The following is an 18,005-nucleotide window of genomic DNA, read 5'->3' as shown; positions in this document are numbered from 1 at the left end:
AACTTGCAGTGGCTCGAAATCGCAAAGGTGGGTTTTCTCCCTCTTGCTAGGTAGAGATCTCACTCATGCTGAAAGATCTCAGATGATGCCAAGGATTAAAAGCTCCAGACTGAATTCACAGGTCACTTTTGCTCAGATCTCACTGGCCAGAATCAATCCCGTGACCCCACACAACCATAGTGGCCGCAGGAAGTGGAATAGTTTCCATCTGACTAAGAACATTTAAACAGACCTCTCTAGGTAGGACCAAGACCTTTTAAGTATTGGTTTCCCAGTTACCATACAACGTATTTATAAACTGTACCCACAAATCACAATGAGGCATCTTTTCCAGAGGTTTTTGTTTTTTGTTTGTTTTAAGTGACCTGAGAACCTAAAGACACTTAGGAGAAGCAGACTGAAGGCTGGGTCTTCCTGGGTTTTTATGAGCTTTTCTGTTCAATCATTTACAGTTGCTTTGCTTGCAACGAATGTGGCAGCATTTTTTTTTTTCTAAAGCAACTCACCTTTATCCTTTCCAATGCAGGCAACCTGGTTTGCATATAAACAGTTCTCGCATTAATACTATATTAGTTTGCCAGGACTAAGTTATTAACTTAGGAACAACTGCCACAGACAGGGTTGCTAACAGACAGCTACGCCCGAGGCAGTGTGCAGCCTATCTTAGAATAGCCTGCGAGCTGGGCACCAGGTTTACAGATGACATGAACAGTGTCTTTCAAACTGTCGCACTGGGTAAGCAAGGTGGCCCCAGAGAGCTGTACCATAGTGTTTCCTGTGGAATTTCAGCCTGCGTCTTCACTTCTCATTCCAACATGCTTTCCTTTTGGTCATGCTGGAGCGTATCCTGGTCCACCTTTCTCGTGTTTAGACAGCCCTGGCAGTTCTGTGTGCTGATGGGATCTGAAGGATGGGAAGACATGGACTAGGTGGAGAGCAGGAAGGACGATCAGGCTGGAGACGCAGCAGGGGCACGTGATGCTGGGCCTTAGGCTGTGGTGAGGAGTTTGTGTTTAACTCTAAGGGCACTGGGAAGCCATTGGAGTGTTTCTGTTAGTGGCATGAGAGACAAAGGTTAGGAGACTGTCATCCTGGCAAGAGATCTTCATGGCTTGAACCAAAGAGAATGGTGAGAAATGAGGATTTCGGGAGATCAGGGAGGCTTCTGTTCCTGTGGTCCTTTCTCTTTCCTGCCGCCAGTAGCTGGATGTCCTGACATGGTGGTTATTGGGGCTCTGGAGGTACATGCTGATACCTAATTTGAAGTCTGGGTTCAGAGATCCCTGTCTCCCCATTTGGCCGCAATCCAGGACACGTTTGGGGCTGGGCTCCAGTTAGCCCTGGGAAATCCTTGGGCAGGTGGCTTAGTGGATGGGGCAAGCAAGGGTGGAAGTAGGACGCAGAGCGGTGCTTCTTGAAATTTACTGGTCACTCCTCTGTCTCAGGGCCCGACCTCTAAAGGGATGTGGTGTCCCGGTCTCCATCCACACACATGATCTTTGTAATCCCACTCATTCTCCACTCAAAGCCGAGGACTCCCTGCTTCATCTCCAGACTCCTCTGTCTACATTGCTTAGTCAGCATCTCAAACGCAAGTAGGGATTTCTGCCTCCCCGCCTCCACCTCGCCAACCTGTTCCTCCTGCAGTCAGCTCCCTTTCCCTAAAAGACACCTCTGAACAGCAAAAACCTTTGCCCCTCTCTTTCGCTACACAAGTCCTGTGGCTCCAGCTTGAAAGTAAGTTGTGAAAATGACCACCTCCACTGTGGCAAGCCTGCCTGACACCCATCCCATGCCCTGTGTCCTCTCACCGGGATTCTTTTTTTTTTTTATTCAGTCCTCACTAGAGGACACTTTTTCCTTTGATTTTTTAGAGAGTGGAAGGGAGAGTGGGAGGGGGAGAGAGAGAAACATAGATGTGACAGAGACACAGTGATTGGTTGCTTCCCGCAAGCTTCCCAATGGGGCAGAGATCAAACCTGCAACCCAGATACGTGCCCTTGCCAGGGAATCAAGCCTGCAACACTTTGGTGCCAACGCTCTAATCACTGAACAACACTGGCCAGGGCTCGCCCCGATTCTTGCCAGTCTCCTTCCTGCCCTCCTGCTTCCACTCATGCCCTACAATCTTATTTTCAACACAGCAGCCAGAGGGGTCCCTGAAAAGGTTTTAAATATTTCAAAAGTTATTTTTCAGTAGGCGACTCTTAACATATGTTAAAAATTTCAAATCATCTGCAATAGTACACTGAGTCTCCTTTCCACTGCTATGCCCCCTCCCACTCCCAATTTGCTGCCTTTTCTCCTCAGAGGTGACTATGGATCCCAGCTTCTGTATGTTTGTACTGATACTGTGTGCATGACTCTGCATTCGATGAATGATTTCTTTAAAATGTGAGACAGTCATTCCCTTGCCCGAAACCTTTTGGTGATTCCCCAGCAAAACGAGACTAAAATCCAAATTCCATCCCAAGGCTACAGGGACCCTGCTTGTGGCACCTGGACCCTCCCAACTTCCACTGCTGCCCTGCACCCTCACTGCGCTCCCCTTGTTTTGGATTTGTATCCTGTTGTTCCCTCATCGCAGCACACTCTTCCAGCCTATGTAGAACCGCAGGCTGCTCAGAGGTCACTTTCCTGACTTCTCATGGTCACCATCCCTCGCTCTGTGCTCTTGTTCTATTTAACACATCAAGAACTACGATGATGTGTGTTCCCCATTGGACTAGGGGCTCTGTGATAGACCTGGTCTGTCGTCATACTTAGGTTTCCTTTAGATCCGGGGTCGGGCCTTAAGGGAGGCAACTGATCAGTTTCTCTCACATCTATGTCTCTCTCCCTTACTCTCAGGCTAAAAACCAATAAACATATCCTCGGGTGAGGATTAAAAAAAAAAGAAAGAAACAGGGAAATTGAAGCAAAAAATCTTACACAACTAATAAGTGAACATGCAGCCATTTACTTGAATGAAGGAGGGAATCAATGAATAGTCCTGAGAGGCGGGTGCGAGAAGCGACGCTACAGAGGCGTGAGGCTGTGGGCGGAGCCTAGGAGCGGGGCCAATGGGCGTACAGTTGTGGCCCACCGTGTCTCCCCGGGCCCAGGTCGAGACTTGGCCGCGCGGGGGCCGCTGGGAGTTGTGGTCTCCTGCCGACCTAGCCACGTCACGGCCTTCAAACCTTAAGTCCTCCCCTTGTGCATGGTACGATCCGTATCCCCAGACCTCTAGATAGGTTCCTCGCCCGAAAGCCCGTTTTTCCTTCGTCTTCTCCTGAAATCTCTTGCAGTCCCTTGCCTTCGCGGGTCCGGGACTCAGGCTAAAATCTCCCGGATCCCGCCCCCAACCCGGAGCCAACTTGGTATCGTCCTCTGTTTATTTACACCCCCTCCACCCGTTGGTATAGTCTCCGCCAGGGTCCCCTGAAGTTGATTCCCACACGTCCTCTCAGGTCCTCCCGCCCTTACTTGAGAGGTCCAATGTGTCTTCCAATCGCCTTGTTCCCCGCCCCACACACCCTCTCCGTTCCCTAAGCCCCCCGCCACATTTTGGTACACCCTGGCCACGCCCCTTTCGGCGCTCTTGGTATGCGCCGCGCTTCCCCCGCTCGCCGCAGTGGTTTGGCCGCGACGACCCCTCTACGGCGGCGCGGCCCCCGCGCTTGGTACAGCCCATCCCGTTTCTCCGAGAGCCGCCTACTCGCGCCCCTCAGTCGGTGGAGCCCGCAGCCCCCTGCGTGGCCCGTGGCATCCTCACAGTCTGTTCGGCCCGCACCCGTCATGGTCCGTCCGCGCCGCGCTCCGCACCGCTCCGGTGCTGGGGGCCCCCTCGGGGGTCGCGGCCGCCCCCCGCGGCCCCTCATGGTGCGCGCCGCCCGTTCGCGCTCCTGGCCCGCCAGCCCCCGGGGCCCGCAGCCGCCGCGGATCCGGGCCCGCTCGGCCCCTCCCATGGTGAGCCCCCCTCCGCCCTTTTTCCAGAGCCTTCCACGGCCCCGCCCCCCGAGCTCCCGTCTTTGTCCGCGGCCCCCTCTTCTCTGGGGTCTCCCAGGTGGCCCCGAAGGGTGGTCCCGTCTGGGGCCGTGTTCCCCCGTGGAACCCCTCGGTGGTACGCGCCGGGCTCTCCCCTTTGTTACCGGTTCGGGCAGGGGTGGCGGGGGTGGGGTACGGGGGCGGGGCGGGCTCAAATTACTGCTGACTCCGCGGCCGGGTTTAAACGCGGGGTGGGGGGCTGGCGGCCGGACAGTGGATAGTCGGTGTGCGCGCTTGTTTTTCCAATTGGAAAGTTGGCCTCTCTCCGGACAGGAAATGTGGAAATGAAGGAGGGGTCTGGGGGCCGGCGGCGAGGGGGCCCGCGTCTTGCCCTGGCGCGCCCAGGTGTTGCACTCGGGGGCGTTGTTCACGGCGCCCGAGGCGTGTGCGCCCGGAATTTGCTCGTGCGCCCAGGGGTGGGATGCCCAGACCTTAAACATAAACATCGAGCTGTGCAGGCACACGAAGCTACCCGGCCTTAAAACATGCACATACTTTTCAAAATCTGAACAAAGCTGCTCTGTCGGTAAAGCTGCACGTCGCACTTCGCACACGCTCGCGCCCAGGTGCGTTTTACCCGAGGCTGGGCGCAGACTCGCGGCTTAGCTACACGGCCCAGCGTTGTGCATGGCACGGAGCCCTGCCAGCTGCACACAGGCTTCCTCCAGTCTCACACACCCAGACTCGGGACACCCCACAAACTTAAAACATTCCCCTCCTCCACTGCCTCCCCTCTTTCACCAGCATTCCCGTGGACGTTTCACGGGCACTTCTGGACCCTTAACATCCCCCCTCATGAAGGCTCCCATCCTTTCCAGTACTGGCGAGGCTTTCCCGTGCAGTAAAGAGCAAATCAGATGTCGGAGGCGAAGCTAAGTTTTGCAGACACTTGCCCAGATGTGAGGTTTCCTTTGGGTTAGCCCTGCGCCTCGCCTTGACCTGCCCCTCCTGCTCTTGCAGGTGTTCCTGGCTTAGGCAGGCATCCCTGGTCTTCACACTCCAGACCAAAACCTCTTTCGGGTCCTGGGTGCTCATCCTGCCCTCCCAGATACGCTCGCACTGGCTGGCGTCCTCGGGTCTGTTCGGCTGGGTGCTGTCGCTGCTTCTCCCGAGGCCTGTGCCCCAGGAGTGGTGCCTGCCTACCAGGGGCTTCGAGGCCCGTTCTCCACCTCAGACACACTGGGCCGTGAACCCACCCCGTTCTGCACGCAGGCCTTCTGCCCTGTGTGCAATTGCCCAGATGGAGAGCATGCTTGCTCAGGTGTTTTTGCTTTTTAAAGCTCCTTTCCAAAATAAGACTTTCCTGCCCGTCATTATTCGAGAGCAGAAGACACCTGTGCGCTTCGTGGGAAAGTTGGAAGCGCCCATGAGCGATCAGGTGGAAGCAGCAGCCTGTGGTTTTATTCACTTGCTTATCTGCTGCCCAAGGCCCTTAGGGAGTGAGCTTTGTCATGTCATGGCTCCTGCTGCCGGGCTGTTGGGAAGCCTTCGGGTGTTTGCTCTGAGATGTTTGGTTTGAAGGTGGCTAGGAGAGGACCCTTTGCTGGGCTTTGTTGCTGGAACATTCTGGTGTTCTGCACACGTTCTCCAGCCGCTCTGAGACCCTCCAGGTGTCGTCACTGCCGCCTCCACAGTCTGCTCTGCGCGGTTCTGTACTGTGCGTGCTTCTGGCCCTGCGTCTCTGCCTCCTCGGGGTCAGCCTGACATGGCTGCAACCTGGGGTGCCGGAGGGAGGGCGGGGGATGGGGGGGCCGGCAGCAGCCGCCGGGAGAGGTTGGTAGGAACCAGAAGGGGAGTCTGGACTTAGTCATGAGGAGCCTTGGAAGGAAGGCTTTGAGCGTGGGCAGGATGGGGCAACCCAGTGTGACAGACTGACAGACAGCCCAGGATGGCTGTGCATGGCGTGGGCTTCAAGGAGACCCCGGCCCCAGAGAGCAGAGGGACCCACTGGATCAGGCTGGGAGGGTGAGTGGGTGGCGCCTCCTAGGGGGGGGGTGGGGGCGAGGCAGGATGGTGTTCCCGGCTGAGCCAGCGAGAGGAAAGGCTGGAGGGGGCAGGCTGGCAGCTTTGAGGGACCTTGCACGGGCCGATGTTAGTGTGGGCTGCGGGGGAACGGGGTCAGCCAGGCAGGGTCTCAGTCCTGGGGACAAGGGGTTTCGGTGTTTCTGAGCGGGAAGTTTGGGTCTGAACATTGGGGTGGCTCCTTGGGGTATGTGGGTAACAGCCTGCCCTTGTAGTTGCCCCAGCCTCATGGTCCCTCCCTCTTCCGCAGCCAGGTGCCCGGGTGTTCGGGGCCCTGGGCCCCATCGGGCCCTCCTCGCCTGGGCTGGCCCTTGGGGGCCTGGCGGTGGGCGAGCACCGGCTCAGCAACAAGCTGCTGGCCTGGAGTGGCGTCCTCGAGTGGCAGGAGGTGAGCGTCCGAATCGGGGCCCCGGTGCGTCCCATGGGTGGGGGGTGCCCCACAGGTTCCTGTCGGTCTGCCCTCGCAGTCGGGGACAGGCCTGGGCGTCTGAGCTGAGACTCTCGCTCCTGCCACAGAAGCGCAGACCCTACTCTGACTCCAACGCGAAGCTGAAGCGGACCCTCCCCTGCCAGGCCTACGTGAACCAGGGCGAGAACCTGTGAGTCCCCGTGGGCGGGCGGGCTGGCGGCTAGGCGGCCAGGGCCACCCCTGACCCTCTCCTCCCACAGGGAGACCGACCAGTGGCCACAGAAGCTGATCATGCAGCTGATCCCGCAGCAGCTGCTGGTGAGACCTGCCCCAGCCCCCCAAGCCTGCTCCCCAGAGCACCCCCACCCCCAGTGGTGACCCAGCTGTCCCTTGTCGCCCCCAGACCACCCTGGGCCCCCTGTTCCGCAACTCGCAGCTGGCGCAGTTCCACTTCACCAACAGAGACTGCGACTCCCTCAAGGGGCTCTGCCGCGTCATGGGCAACGGCTTCGTGAGTGGGCAGCGCGGGGGCGGCTGAGGGCGGGGCAGGGGCTCCTCCAGGCACTTTGGCGGCAGCTCTGCTGGGACAGCCGGGCTGGGGCCCCAGGTGAGCTCTCCTGGGGGCTGGGGAGTCGCTCTCGCTTGCTGTCTCGGCCTGTCTGTCCCCACTGGGGTGTCAGGTCTCAGAAATTCCGTGGAGCCGAGTGACGGCACGCACCTGCCTCGGGCTCCCCCCGGGCTGTGAGTGCAGAGACCCGGTAAATGGGGTGACCAGGAGAGTGAGCCAGGAGGGACTGGTCTGTGCTCGGGCTCGGCATTCTCATCCGGCAAGTGGGGTAACAGGAGGACTTTTCCAGGGGCCAATGGGAGGCGTGAGTCTTGTCAAGTGATTGATTGGCGTGCATAGTAAGTGCTCAGTAAACACCAGCTGCCGAGATGGTCCTGTTGGGATTTGGACGCCGGATGTCAGGCAGTTAAACTTGACCTGGGCCTGGATTTGTGCCGCTCCCGCCCAGGGGTTGTGTAAGGAAGCAGGTTCCAGGGAGGGTGGCCTGATGTGGGAGCAAGTCCTCTGCCCAGGAAGTCCACAGGGCTCAGCTCTGGGGTCCCCTGCAGTCCCTGTTCCTCTTTGGGACAGGCCACCACCTCCAGGGGGTGGGGGTGGGGGTGCCATGTGGGCCCCGACCCCTGATGTCCAGCGGATCCCTTTCATTGGGGCCTGGGCAGACCAGGGGGTGACGTGTGGGGTCTCCTGTCTGACCCCTTCACTCAGCACCCTTTGCTAAGGGCTTGCTTTGTGCCTGGCCCCAGGCTGCAGGGACGGTGGGTGTCACCCTCTGAGGCCTGTCGGTCATTCTTGTCCTGGTAGGTGTCAGGGAGGCCAGAGGCAGAGCCCGTGAGTGAGGGACCATGGGCTTGAGCCAGGGGACCAGACGTCAGGCAGGTGGTGTGGGAGGTGTTCTCCCCTTTGTCCGACACCCCAGTGGGGACATGTCAGGCTCACGCTCTCCCACGTCCCACTGAGAGGAGCACTTGGTGGCATTTCCTGGGTGCCCTGTTGGCCTGCTGTTCACAGCGGGGGAGACACGTGGTAACTTACCTCAGGTCTCAGCTGGGAGGAAACAGGCGGCTGGCCCTCCTGGCGGCTGCCCCGGCGCAGGCAGCGTCCTTGGCAGCTCCATGGGGCGGGGCTTGAGGCCGGGTGTGGGAGACAGAGCCCTAACCCACACCCACACGTGGGGCCCAGGCCCAGGCCTGACCCGATCCGGGTGGGTGAGGTGCAGGCTCACGCGCTCAGAATGTTCCGGCTGCGCACCTCTCGCGCTGAGAACTTGGGGTCAACTCGGAGGACTTCTGTCCATGATGGCGGGCTGGCTTGGGAGGTCAGGGAAGGGCATTTGGCCCCCTCAGCAATGCCCTGGGGTCCCTGACCTCCGACCTCCCCCCAGGCGGGCTGCATGCTCTTCCCCCACATCTCCCCCTGTGAGGTGCGCGTGCTCATGCTCCTGTACTCGTCCAAGAAGAAGATCTTCATGGGCCTCATCCCCTACGACCAGAGCGGCTTCGTCAACGCCATCCGGCAGGTCATCACCACCCGCAAGCAGGTGCGCCCGGGGCCCAAGCCTGGACGTGCCAGTGAGAGGAAGGGCGGGAGGGACGACAGAGGCTCCCAGGAGGAAGGACACCGTGTGTGGAGGGGGAGGGGCAGGCCAGGGGCCCTGGTCACGGGGAGGGTGGTGTGAGGCTGGCAGGCCCTCCAGGGTGACCAGGCGTCTTACCAGTGTGTCCCCGGTTGTGGGACATTTTACAGCTGCCAGTTCTTACAGGCAAACCCTGTGGGCTTTGTACCCCAGGCTGAGGGGTTGGTCCTTGTCCTGGGGCACTGGGAGCCATGGGAAGTCTGAGCAGGCGAGGAGCAGGCCCGGCTCTAGGAGTGTCTGGGGCTGTGGACAGACCGGAGGCTGAGAAGCCGTGGCTGATCTGTGGGGGTAGGCGGTGGGCAGGCTTGGGCCCAGTGGGCTGGGGGCAGGGAGGGAAGGTTGGGGGAGCTGAGGCACCAGCCCACACCCCCACCCCGTCTCCTGTAGGCAGTGGGACCCGGTGGTGTTGCGGGCCCAGTCCAGATCGTCAACAACAAGTTCCTGGCGTGGAGTGGAGTCATGGAGTGGCAGGAGGTGAGCCCTGGGGCGGCCCGCTCACTTTGGGACCAGTGCACCCCCACTGACTCAGGGCCCCTCCCACTCCTGATGCCACCCCCATTCCTGTCCCCCAAAGCCCAGGCCTGAGCCCAACAATCGGTCTAAGAGGTGGCTGCCATCGCACGTCTACGTGAATCAAGGCGAGATCCTGTGAGTGTGGGGCTGGGGGTGGAGGAAGCATCTGGGGAGACCCGGCCTCCTGACCCTGGTCCCCTGGTGCCCACAGGAGGACGGAGCAGTGGCCGAGGAAGCTGTACATGCAGCTCATCCCGCAGCAGCTGCTCGTGAGTGCAGGGCGGCTCGGGTCCAGACCTGGGGTCGGGGGTGGTGTGGGGCCTTCCCCAGAAGGGGCCCCAATGTTGAGCTGGAGGAGGGCCTTCTAGGTAGAGGGATGGCTCCTGACAGACCCTGGGGCCAGAGAGGCTGGCCTGCCTTTGAGGGGTCACAGGATTGTGGGCATTAAGCGGGCATGCAGCCTTGGTGGCAGCCACCACGTGGGGCGGGGCAGGGCAGCTGTGGATGGTCCCCCGCTCCCCGCAGACCACCCTGGTGCCGCTGTTCCGGAACTCGCGCCTGGTGCAGTTCCACTTCACCAAGGACCTGGAGACGCTGAAGAGCCTGTGCCGGATCATGGACAACGGCTTTGTGAGTGGGGCTGAGTGGGCCGGCGCGGCTGCTGGGTGGGGAGCGAGTGCAGGGAGAGGCCCGCAGGATAAACAGATGCACGGGCATTTCCGTGAAGACGGATGAACCCGAGGGGTGCTGTCTGCAGAGCCACTGGGGAGGGCAGCAGCCCACGGCGATGTCACGTTTGCTGTGAGCCACGCACTGGCTTCTGGTCCACACAACTCCCCTGAGGCTGTGCTGTCCTGACCCATTTTACAGATGGGGAACCTGATTCCCCAGGTGCTGGGCAGGGACTGAGGCCCTGCAGGCCCGCGCTGGCCTGTCCTCTCTGCTCCCGGGTCCTCACCTGCCCCTTCCTCCGGCTCTCCCAGGGGCAGGGCACGCTCACTCCAGGTTCCCAGGGGAAAACCTGAGGCTCCGGAAGGCCCCTGGCCCGGCGGGGCGGTGTCTGCTCCCAGGCAGGGTGGCACTTCCGGCGGGACTGGGCCTCAGCCTCCCCCCGGCCGCCTGCACCCTCGCTGTCGCTGTTCACTGTCAGACGTGGGGACCTGTTTCCTTCGAGTCGCTGGAGGCGGCACAGGCGTGCGGCTCTGTATTGGGGGCTGATGTGCGTTTCTTTTGAAAGCATAGAGCTCGGGGCCCCATGTGCCCCAGATTGGCCTTCTGCCCGCTTACTGGCGGTCCATGTCAGCACGGTTGGCTCAGGTGCAACAACGGGCCTCCTCCTGGAGACCTGTCCCCAGTCCCAGAGGTGGTGACACAGCCAGGCCCCCCCTCCAGGCTCTGAGGACCTGCGAGTCCTCCAGCTCAGCCTCGGCTGGCCTGTGCTGATGACCCCTGGCCTCGCACAGGGAAGAGCCAGGTAACTGGGTGGGGAGCCCGTGGCCCGTGCCCCTCGCACCAGGATCCTTGTTACATGAATCCTTGTCCCTGACTGGTCTGGGTGGGCAGCCTCCCTCCCTCCCTCCCAGCCTCAGCTTGGCTGCTTCCAGGCATTGCCTGAGGTGAGGGAGCCTTAGTGTCTGTCAGGTGTCCTTCCTGGTGAGGCCTCTGCACGGCCTGGTCACTGCTGACCTGACTGCTGTGCCCCAGGCCCCGTTTCAGGTGTTCTGTGCACTCGCCCCTGTGGCGCCCCCACAGCAGGTGCGGGTGCCCTGGGCTCCTCCGTGCAGAATCCGCTGGGCCTTGGACAATCGTCTAGGCTTTCGTCTCCGTGTCCCCAAATGGGGGTGACAGAGCAGCGAGGACGCACTTGGCTCACGTGCTGAGGGGCGCCGGCCTGTGTGGTTTGAGCCCGTCGCCATGGGGGGGCATCTGTGTCCAGGGCCGCCTGTGACACTGCCCTGCACCCCCAGGCCGGCTGCGTGCACTTTCCCTACAAGGCCTCGTGCGAGGTGCGCGTGCTCATGCTCCTGTACTCCTCGGAGAAGAAGATCTTCATCGGCCTCATCCCCCACGACCAGAGCAACTTCGTCAACGGCATCCGGCGTGTCATTGCCAACCAGCAGCAGGTCCTGCAGCGGAACCTGGAGCAGGAGCAGCAGCAGCGAGGGGTGAGGCGGGAGCAGGGTTCCCTGAGCTTTTCTCCTCCGGCCTGGACCGCTACCGACTCTTGGCTTCTCCCCCTGCAGATGGGGGGGTAGTGGCCACCCCCGGCCTGGGCCCCTCTAGGAGTCACAGACGAGGCCCCCGGTGACACTGGTGAGTGGCAGCCACATGGAGTGTGGCCTGGACCTGGCATGCTGGGGGTTGGGAAGTGTGACCCTGGCTTTGACAGACCAAATGAGGGACAGGTGGCAGCACCCCCCTGCAGAAGGGATGGGAAAGTCTCTGGCTAGGCAGGGAGGCCCGTCCCCGGTCCTCAGAGCCCTGCAGCTCATGGTAGCCAAGTAGGGGGCCCGGGGGTTGCTGAGAGCCCCCCTCCAGGCTCTCCCCTCCGCCCCCCATCCAGGTCAGATGCTCTGAGCAGGGGCCCTTGGAGACTGCAGCTGCCCCCCAACACGGAGGACAGCGCCTTGAGACGTCTCCGAGGACAGTGCCATCCATGTATGTTTCCCTAATAAAGTCTTTTAAAAGCCCACGGGCCCCTGTCCTCAGCGCCGGTGGCCACGGCAGGAGAGGCAGTGCATCCTCAGGTGGGCCCAGTGCTCCCTGGGGTGAGGCCCCCCTTCTTCCCAGCAACATGCTGGCCAAGCTGAAAGAAAACTAGCATTTATTGGGGAGGGGGGAGGGGGGAGGGGGGCGGGGCAGCAGCTCAGCCCTCGGAGAACTGGCGGTATAGGCGCTCCAGCTGCGGCTCCAGGTGCAGCCGGAAGGGGATCTCCAGGACCTCAGCGAAGCCTTCCGCCAGTGTGGGGGCCTTGAACTGCTTCCTGGTGGCAGAGGGTGGTGAAGGGAGGCGAGGCGAGGCCCCCTGAGCCGCGTGCCTACCCCCAGGGCCCACCTGTGGCAGTGCCTACCTGTAGCCAAACATGACCATGTCAGCCACGGGGGCATGAGAGGAGCCCGTCATCTCCCGGAACTGTGGGGGCAGAGGCAAGCTGGTTAGAGGGGGAGGGGGTGTGTGGAGGGGGCGGGGCGGGACGTGGGCACTCACCCGGTTGTTGTGGCGCGCCTGCTCCAGGGTGGCGCTGAAGAGGAAGCAGCGGCAGGGGACGCCGGCATCTTGGGCGCACTTGATGTACCTGCGGGTTTGGGAAGGGGCCGGGCTGGTAAGGGGCCCTGCGCTCAGCCTACAGGGGCCTCCCCTGGGACCCTGGCACCTGGCCCTGCTCGGTGGATCCGGGTTTGTGTTGTCGATCACGACCCGTTTCCTTTGCTTCAGGGCTGTCTCACACATGGCCACACAGCGCTGCCACGACCCCAGGGTGTCCTGGGCATAGGGAGCAAGCAGGTCATGGGTGGATGGGCACATGGGGGGGGGATAGGATGGGGGAGGGACAAGCATACACTGGGGGTGGGCCCAGCAGGGAGAGCAGACACGGGGAACAGATCCCACATGGAGATGGACAGGGACAGGCAACCGGGACCCTACCCTGTTCACGTGGATGTATCCTGCGGACACAAGGTGCTCCTGGAGGAAGGTGGACTTCCCGGCTGGGGGGGAAAGGGGGGCAGTGTCAGTGGGAGCTGCAGGGGGATCAGAGCTCCTAGGGGTCAGGGGTCAGGGCGTCTCACCCCCAGGAAATCCCACGGCGACGACCACCTCAGGGTCGGAGCTCAGGAGGGAGCTGGACTCGGGCAGGTAGAGTGGCCCTGAAGAGGAGACTGCCCTCTGGGGGACAGACATGACATGAGGGAGGCCCCTCCCCACGCGCCACGCCCCCCACTCCCGCCCACGGGCCTCACCGGGTCAAAGGCTGGGAGCTCGAAGCCGGCCACCGGCCACTTCAGGAAGAACTCCTCCGGAGTGGCGAAGGGCAGGCCCAGGTTGAGGGCAAACTGGGGGGGAGGGTGAAGGTTAGCTGGGGGCCGGGGTGAGGTGTGCGGGGGTGGGGGGGTGCCGGGGGCGGCGGCGCTCACCAGGCGGTCTGCACAGGAGAAGTCTTTCTTTTTCCGCTCGGGGGCCCAGTTGGCGGGGCGTCCAGCTGCGTCTGGAACACAGAGGGCACATCAGCAACCTCAGGGCCTGCCCCCGCATCAGCCCTGCCCTGCGGAGCCACCCTCCCCCGCCCCACCACCTTACCTCCCACGAAGACGCTGTCCCCAATGGAGATGGGCACGCCCTCGTTGGCCTGGGGCGGGCAGGAGACACAACACGCCTAAGGAAACCGCCCACACCTGTTCCCCCACAGCAGCAAGGGCTCCGCGGGGCAGGGCGGCCTCCATCCCTGGACTGACCTCCTCCCTGGTCTCACCTCACATGCTCTCTCTCAGCCGCCAGAGGGCGCCAGTCCCCACTTCTGTTGACAACCCTTCCCCAGTGAAGTCTGGCCCAGAGGATTCCCACAGGCTGACCCCTGCCTGCTCCCACCTGGCCCGCCCTCCCCCTCCCCCTCCCCCTCCCCCTCCGCGGCCATAAAGGCCGCCTCACCCACTGGCCCTAAGCACACGGGGCTCAGTACTTCGCACTTGCTGTGACTCCGGTCTGGAAGATCCATCAGAACCTAGACACTCACCTGGCTCCCTCCCTCGCCACCTTTAGCCCTCGACTCCAATGGCACCTCAGACAGACCTCCACCCTGGCTTCTGGCCTCACTGCCTCTGCTGTTTTACCGTCCGCACCCTCCCTGGCACGTGGGCCGAGCTACGGGACATCAGTCAGATGAACCGGTTGAGGACTGACCCCGACCGCCCTGCTTCTCAATGAAGATCACTGGCCTCGTGTGCCAACATGAAAAGGCGAGGACAACGGGAGAGGAGAGGGTTCAGGGCCCATGACCCAGAGTGCGGAGGCTGGGCAGGGCGTGAGGGGCTTCCAGGGGAAAGGAGAGTGACTGGGGGCGTGGCTCACCTGCTCCCGCAGATGGTCCCACATGCCAATCACTGGCTTCCGGTACAAGCCAGCGTGCGTGGCCACCAGGACCTGTGGACCAGGTGGGGTCAGACACCATTCCTCCTCCAGCACCCAAAGTCCTTCAAGGACATTCAGGACCCAAGGAGGCTCCACCATCCCTCACCAATCAGGCGACCTCCCAATGCCCCCAAACTTGCCACTTACGATGGGTTTCTGTCCCCATAATCACACCCAGGACCCGGCCCTTCTCTGGGGCTGTCCCCATGCAGCCTCCTTGCAGCTGTACCTGAAAGGGGACTCCCAGCTTTTCCACCACAGCCTCCACCTTGGCCTTGAACTCCTCTGCTGACAGCTTCCCACGCCCAATGCCCATCTGGTTGGTGAAGATCACCAGCTGGGGAGCAGATGCATATCTCGGTGCCCTCACCATGCCCCAGCCTGCCCCACAGCCGCGGCCACACACACGCCCACACACACACATACCTTGTAGCCGTCGGCGTCCAGCTCCCGGAGCTTACGTGGAATCTCTAGGTACAAGATCCTAGGGTGGGCAGGAAAGTGGCAAGGTGACCTAGGGCTCAGAGGGAGCCTCACTCACCCCCTTCTCCTGCTTATCACCTCCAGTCACTGGGGCCGGTGGGAAAGACCTTCCCGGAGCGTGTGGTGATGAGGGTCCCATCCAGGTCAAAGCCGGCCACCTGGCATCACCAAGAAAAGAACAGTGACACCTCTGACCCCTCATTCACAGGCTGGTACACATCAACCCTGTGAGGCAGAGACTGTGACCACTCCCGAGTCAGGGAGCCTATACATACGTAACAACAGGCACAGCGAGGATGCACCCCCAATGCCTGAGTGCAGAGCCTGAAACCTTCCCCTTACTGCTCCTATTCTCCCTACACTCAGTATTCCCATCTTTCTATTATTTTTTTTATTGATTTTACAAAGAGAGAGGGAGAGACAGAAACATCAATGATGAGAATCATTGATTGGCTGCCTCCTGCATGCCCCCTCCTGGGGATCCAGCCCGCAACCCAGGCATATGCCCTTGACCAGAATCGAACCTGGGACCCTTCAGTCCGTAGGCCGACGCTCTAGCCATTGAGCCAGACCAGCTAGGACCAGTATTCCCATCTTTACAATGGAGTTCATGTACTACCCTGACCATCTCCACCTTGAAGGGCTAATAACCATGCAAATGAGACAAGGGCTAAGTTCTGTTTAGGTGCTAACTGCACATCGGGCTGTGCACGTGGTTTTCATGGATTCCCCATTTTACTGGTGAGAAAAAAGGGGCTCAGAATGTGATGTAATAGCATTTGGATTAGAACCTCTCTGAACCTAAGAAATACTCATCATAATAGCTCCTGCTAAAATAATCCCAATTGTTGCTATGGTTACAGGGTGGTTACCATGGATCAGGCAGGAGTGGATATTCATCGGTTCCCCCAATGCTTACTACAACCCCTGAATTTAACAGGTCCATTTCTCAGAGAAGTGGAGGCTCAGAGAGGTTGAGTGACCTGCCCAGGGGCACACAGCAAGCTTGGGGTTGTGTCCCCAGTTGTCTGTGGCTCCCTCAGGTCCCCGCTTGGCCCTCACCTTGCTCCGGGCCTTCACCCCAGGTGCGGTGAACACTAGCAGCTTCTCGAAGCTCTCCCAGCCAGGCGATGACTTCCGAATTCGCTTTTTCTGCTGTTCAACCTCCTCCTCCTCCTCCTCCTTCTCCTCTTCGGTTGGGGCCACCGGAGGGGTGCCGGGTGGAGTCTCTGGCTGGGATTCTGGCACGGGGGCCTCTTCCCAGCGCAGGGTCAGCGGGTAGAGGCCATTGACCAAGTACAGCGTGTCCCCCACCCCCAGAGAGCCCTCTGACCCCAGCTTCAGCTCCTGGGTCCCGACAGTTGAGGGATTAATTCCTAGCTGCAAAGGAATAGGGAAGAGCTGGTACTGGCTCCACCTCCCACCTCCCCAATCAATCAACCCAGGATAGGGCTTGCCTTTCTCTACATGCCAATCAGATCCCTAAGCCCTGCTTCTTCCCTGTGCACCACCAATCAGGGCGTTGGAAAGGTCACAGGTGTCCGGTGTTATCCAATACTGGGCACACCTGCTTCCCTTCCAGCCAGAGGTTCCCAATGGGCCTGTTCCCTGCTGGGTTAAGGCTCCTCCCCCACCCTACCTCCAGACATTGCTGAGGCACTGGTACCTGTTTCACAGCCACGGTCCGAGTCCCAGGGTCTGCGACCAGCTCCACTGCGTGTTGAGAGGATGGAGTCAAGATATGCTTCCCAGTGGGATGACAGCCCTCATTACCCGGAAGCATGGCCAGCTTCAGGCCATAGGATGGCGCTACAGCACCCATTCAGGAGGAAGAGGCAGTTCATTTCTAAATGGGCTTGGCTCACTCCTTGATATGCAGTAACCAGACAAGGGCCTTAGGATTGCCTGTGATGCTGGTCTTGGCCTAGGGACAGGGCGGGCACTGTTCTGTAGAGAACTGGATTCTCTGACGAGCAGTGTGGCAGGTGCAGGGCTGGGGCTTGACCCATTACCACTCTTCCCTGCTTAACAGCATGTACTTCCCGCCATAAGATCGGCTCTCTCCTTGACAAGGGTCGTAGCCTGACTCAACCACTCACGGCGGCCTGAGCATCCTTCTCTGCCCACTGACAATGGTCTCGGGACAGGCGCGGCACCCTCTCCCCCAGGAGCCTGCATTCCAGGTCAGACACAGCCTTTTCTTCCTGTGCTCCCAGAGGGCACCTGCCAACTTCAGGACTGGCTGCACCACACGATTTCGCTTGTTGGCTCTACGTATGTTCTTTACTGAACTGACTGTCCATCTTTCGCTCCGGAAACAGGCCACACCTCTTTCAGCTCGGGCCCCGCCCCTGCCTACCTTGGTTTCTGGAGCACTTCCGGTCGGTAACTTGGGTCAGGGGTCCCCGGCCCAGGACCAGGGCTTGCCCGCCCGTGGGCAGGAAGATGGGGGGCACTCCCCCAGGGGGGCTCTCCAGCCACAGGTGGCCCCTGGCTTCCATCCCGGCCATTCTGGGCGCCGGCCTAAAGGAAAGCAGGTGCATGTTTGGGTGGCAAGTCGTCTTCAGTTGCTACAGGAAGTCCCGCCTCCTCTCGTCCCTCCACCAGGAATTCCCTCCAGCCGCTGAAGGCTCTGGAAATCCAACCCACTCGCTGGCCCAGAGCTCGCGCCGTCTCCCAGGTGACACCCGGGTGGTCCTCGGGGAGCGGGACCCCTATGTCCCAGAGCAAAGAACAAGGACCTCGCGCGCTCCCGCTGGGCCCAACGCTCACCCGTGCTCCGCTCACTCCCTACTTCCGATCAGGGAGGCCTTGCCCGAAGGGCTCCGCCGGCGGCTCCTGTTTTTCGGCGGACGGAAATGCCTGGCCCCGCACGAGGAGGCGGGGCCTTAGAGCTCCTCCCGCGACGGAAGCCACGCCCCTTCTCAGCCCTTTAGCCCCTGCGGTCCCTCCGCAGCGCTGACCTCCATCCCTCTTGCTGCAGTGTGAGGCTCACGCCAGTAGGGGGTGGTGATCCTCTGTTGCAGATTCTATTTCCACCAAGAAGTCTAATTTTCATTCCTTTTGCTGGAAATAGTTACAGCGAGAAGTTTTCTTCCCCATTTAATGAACATTGGCAGTCGAAGAAACCCTCACCCCCTACAGAACCCTACTTCCGATGCTGCAGTTTTCTTATCTATAAAGTGGGAATAATCGTTTACACTTCGTGGAGTTACTAGGAAGATTA

General features: G+C 60.6%; 2 protein-coding genes across 8 annotated transcripts in view; one reads left to right on the top strand and one right to left on the bottom strand.

Moving 5' to 3' along the window:
* The window catches only part of LOC308235574 (prostate tumor-overexpressed gene 1 protein homolog), a 37,376-nt gene extending 25,515 nt beyond the window's left edge, over window positions 1-11,861 (top strand). For 2 of the 4 annotated variants that reach the window (XM_080644491.1, XM_080644492.1), the window contains exons 20-31: window positions 6,299-6,436; window positions 6,565-6,647; window positions 6,718-6,775; window positions 6,861-6,968; window positions 8,407-8,562; window positions 9,046-9,132; window positions 9,233-9,306; window positions 9,383-9,440; window positions 9,697-9,801; window positions 11,139-11,336; window positions 11,415-11,484; window positions 11,735-11,861. In XM_080644491.1, coding sequence (XP_080500617.1) covers window positions 6,299-6,436; window positions 6,565-6,647; window positions 6,718-6,775; window positions 6,861-6,968; window positions 8,407-8,562; window positions 9,046-9,132; window positions 9,233-9,306; window positions 9,383-9,440; window positions 9,697-9,801; window positions 11,139-11,336; window positions 11,415-11,426 — 1,077 coding nt within the window. In that variant the 3' untranslated portion in view covers window positions 11,427-11,484; window positions 11,735-11,861. Of the gene's footprint in view, window positions 1-3,560; window positions 3,949-5,789; window positions 5,992-6,298; window positions 6,437-6,564; window positions 6,648-6,717; window positions 6,776-6,860; window positions 6,969-8,406; window positions 8,563-9,045; window positions 9,133-9,232; window positions 9,307-9,382; window positions 9,441-9,696; window positions 9,802-11,138; window positions 11,337-11,414; window positions 11,485-11,734 lie in introns of those variants that run through there. The other 2 variants (XM_080644497.1, XM_080644498.1) reach the window with 2 other exon arrangements.
* Window positions 11,862-11,978: 117 nt separating this feature from the next.
* Window positions 11,979-17,649, bottom strand: PNKP (polynucleotide kinase 3'-phosphatase). 4 transcript variants are annotated; one of them, XM_080644946.1, is made up of 17 exons: window positions 17,552-17,649; window positions 17,139-17,302; window positions 16,446-16,492; window positions 15,842-16,159; window positions 14,858-14,937; window positions 14,723-14,780; window positions 14,526-14,633; window positions 14,237-14,308; window positions 13,469-13,517; window positions 13,306-13,376; window positions 13,132-13,224; window positions 12,961-13,057; window positions 12,818-12,879; window positions 12,546-12,655; window positions 12,380-12,467; window positions 12,243-12,304; window positions 11,979-12,155 (listed from the first exon to the last, which is right to left on the bottom strand). In XM_080644946.1, exons 2-17 carry the CDS (start codon window positions 17,287-17,289, stop codon window positions 12,038-12,040), a joined length of 1,584 nt encoding a protein of 527 aa, XP_080501072.1. In that variant the 5' UTR covers window positions 17,290-17,302; window positions 17,552-17,649; the 3' UTR covers window positions 11,979-12,037. The 4 variants fall into 4 exon arrangements, with proteins under 4 accessions (XP_080501072.1, XP_080501070.1, XP_080501071.1 ...); XM_080644944.1 differs by having other exon boundaries at window positions 16,446-16,588; window positions 17,552-17,646; XM_080644945.1 differs by having other exon boundaries at window positions 13,132-13,376.
* Window positions 17,650-18,005: the final 356 nt, after the last annotated feature.

Source organism: Plecotus auritus (genome assembly GCF_963455305.1).
Source record: "Plecotus auritus genome assembly, chromosome: 10".
In the NCBI taxonomy this organism is placed as follows: domain Eukaryota; kingdom Metazoa; phylum Chordata; class Mammalia; order Chiroptera; family Vespertilionidae; genus Plecotus; species Plecotus auritus.
Note: the sequence above shows the minus strand (reverse complement) of the source record. Positions and strands in the feature narration are given on the sequence as shown.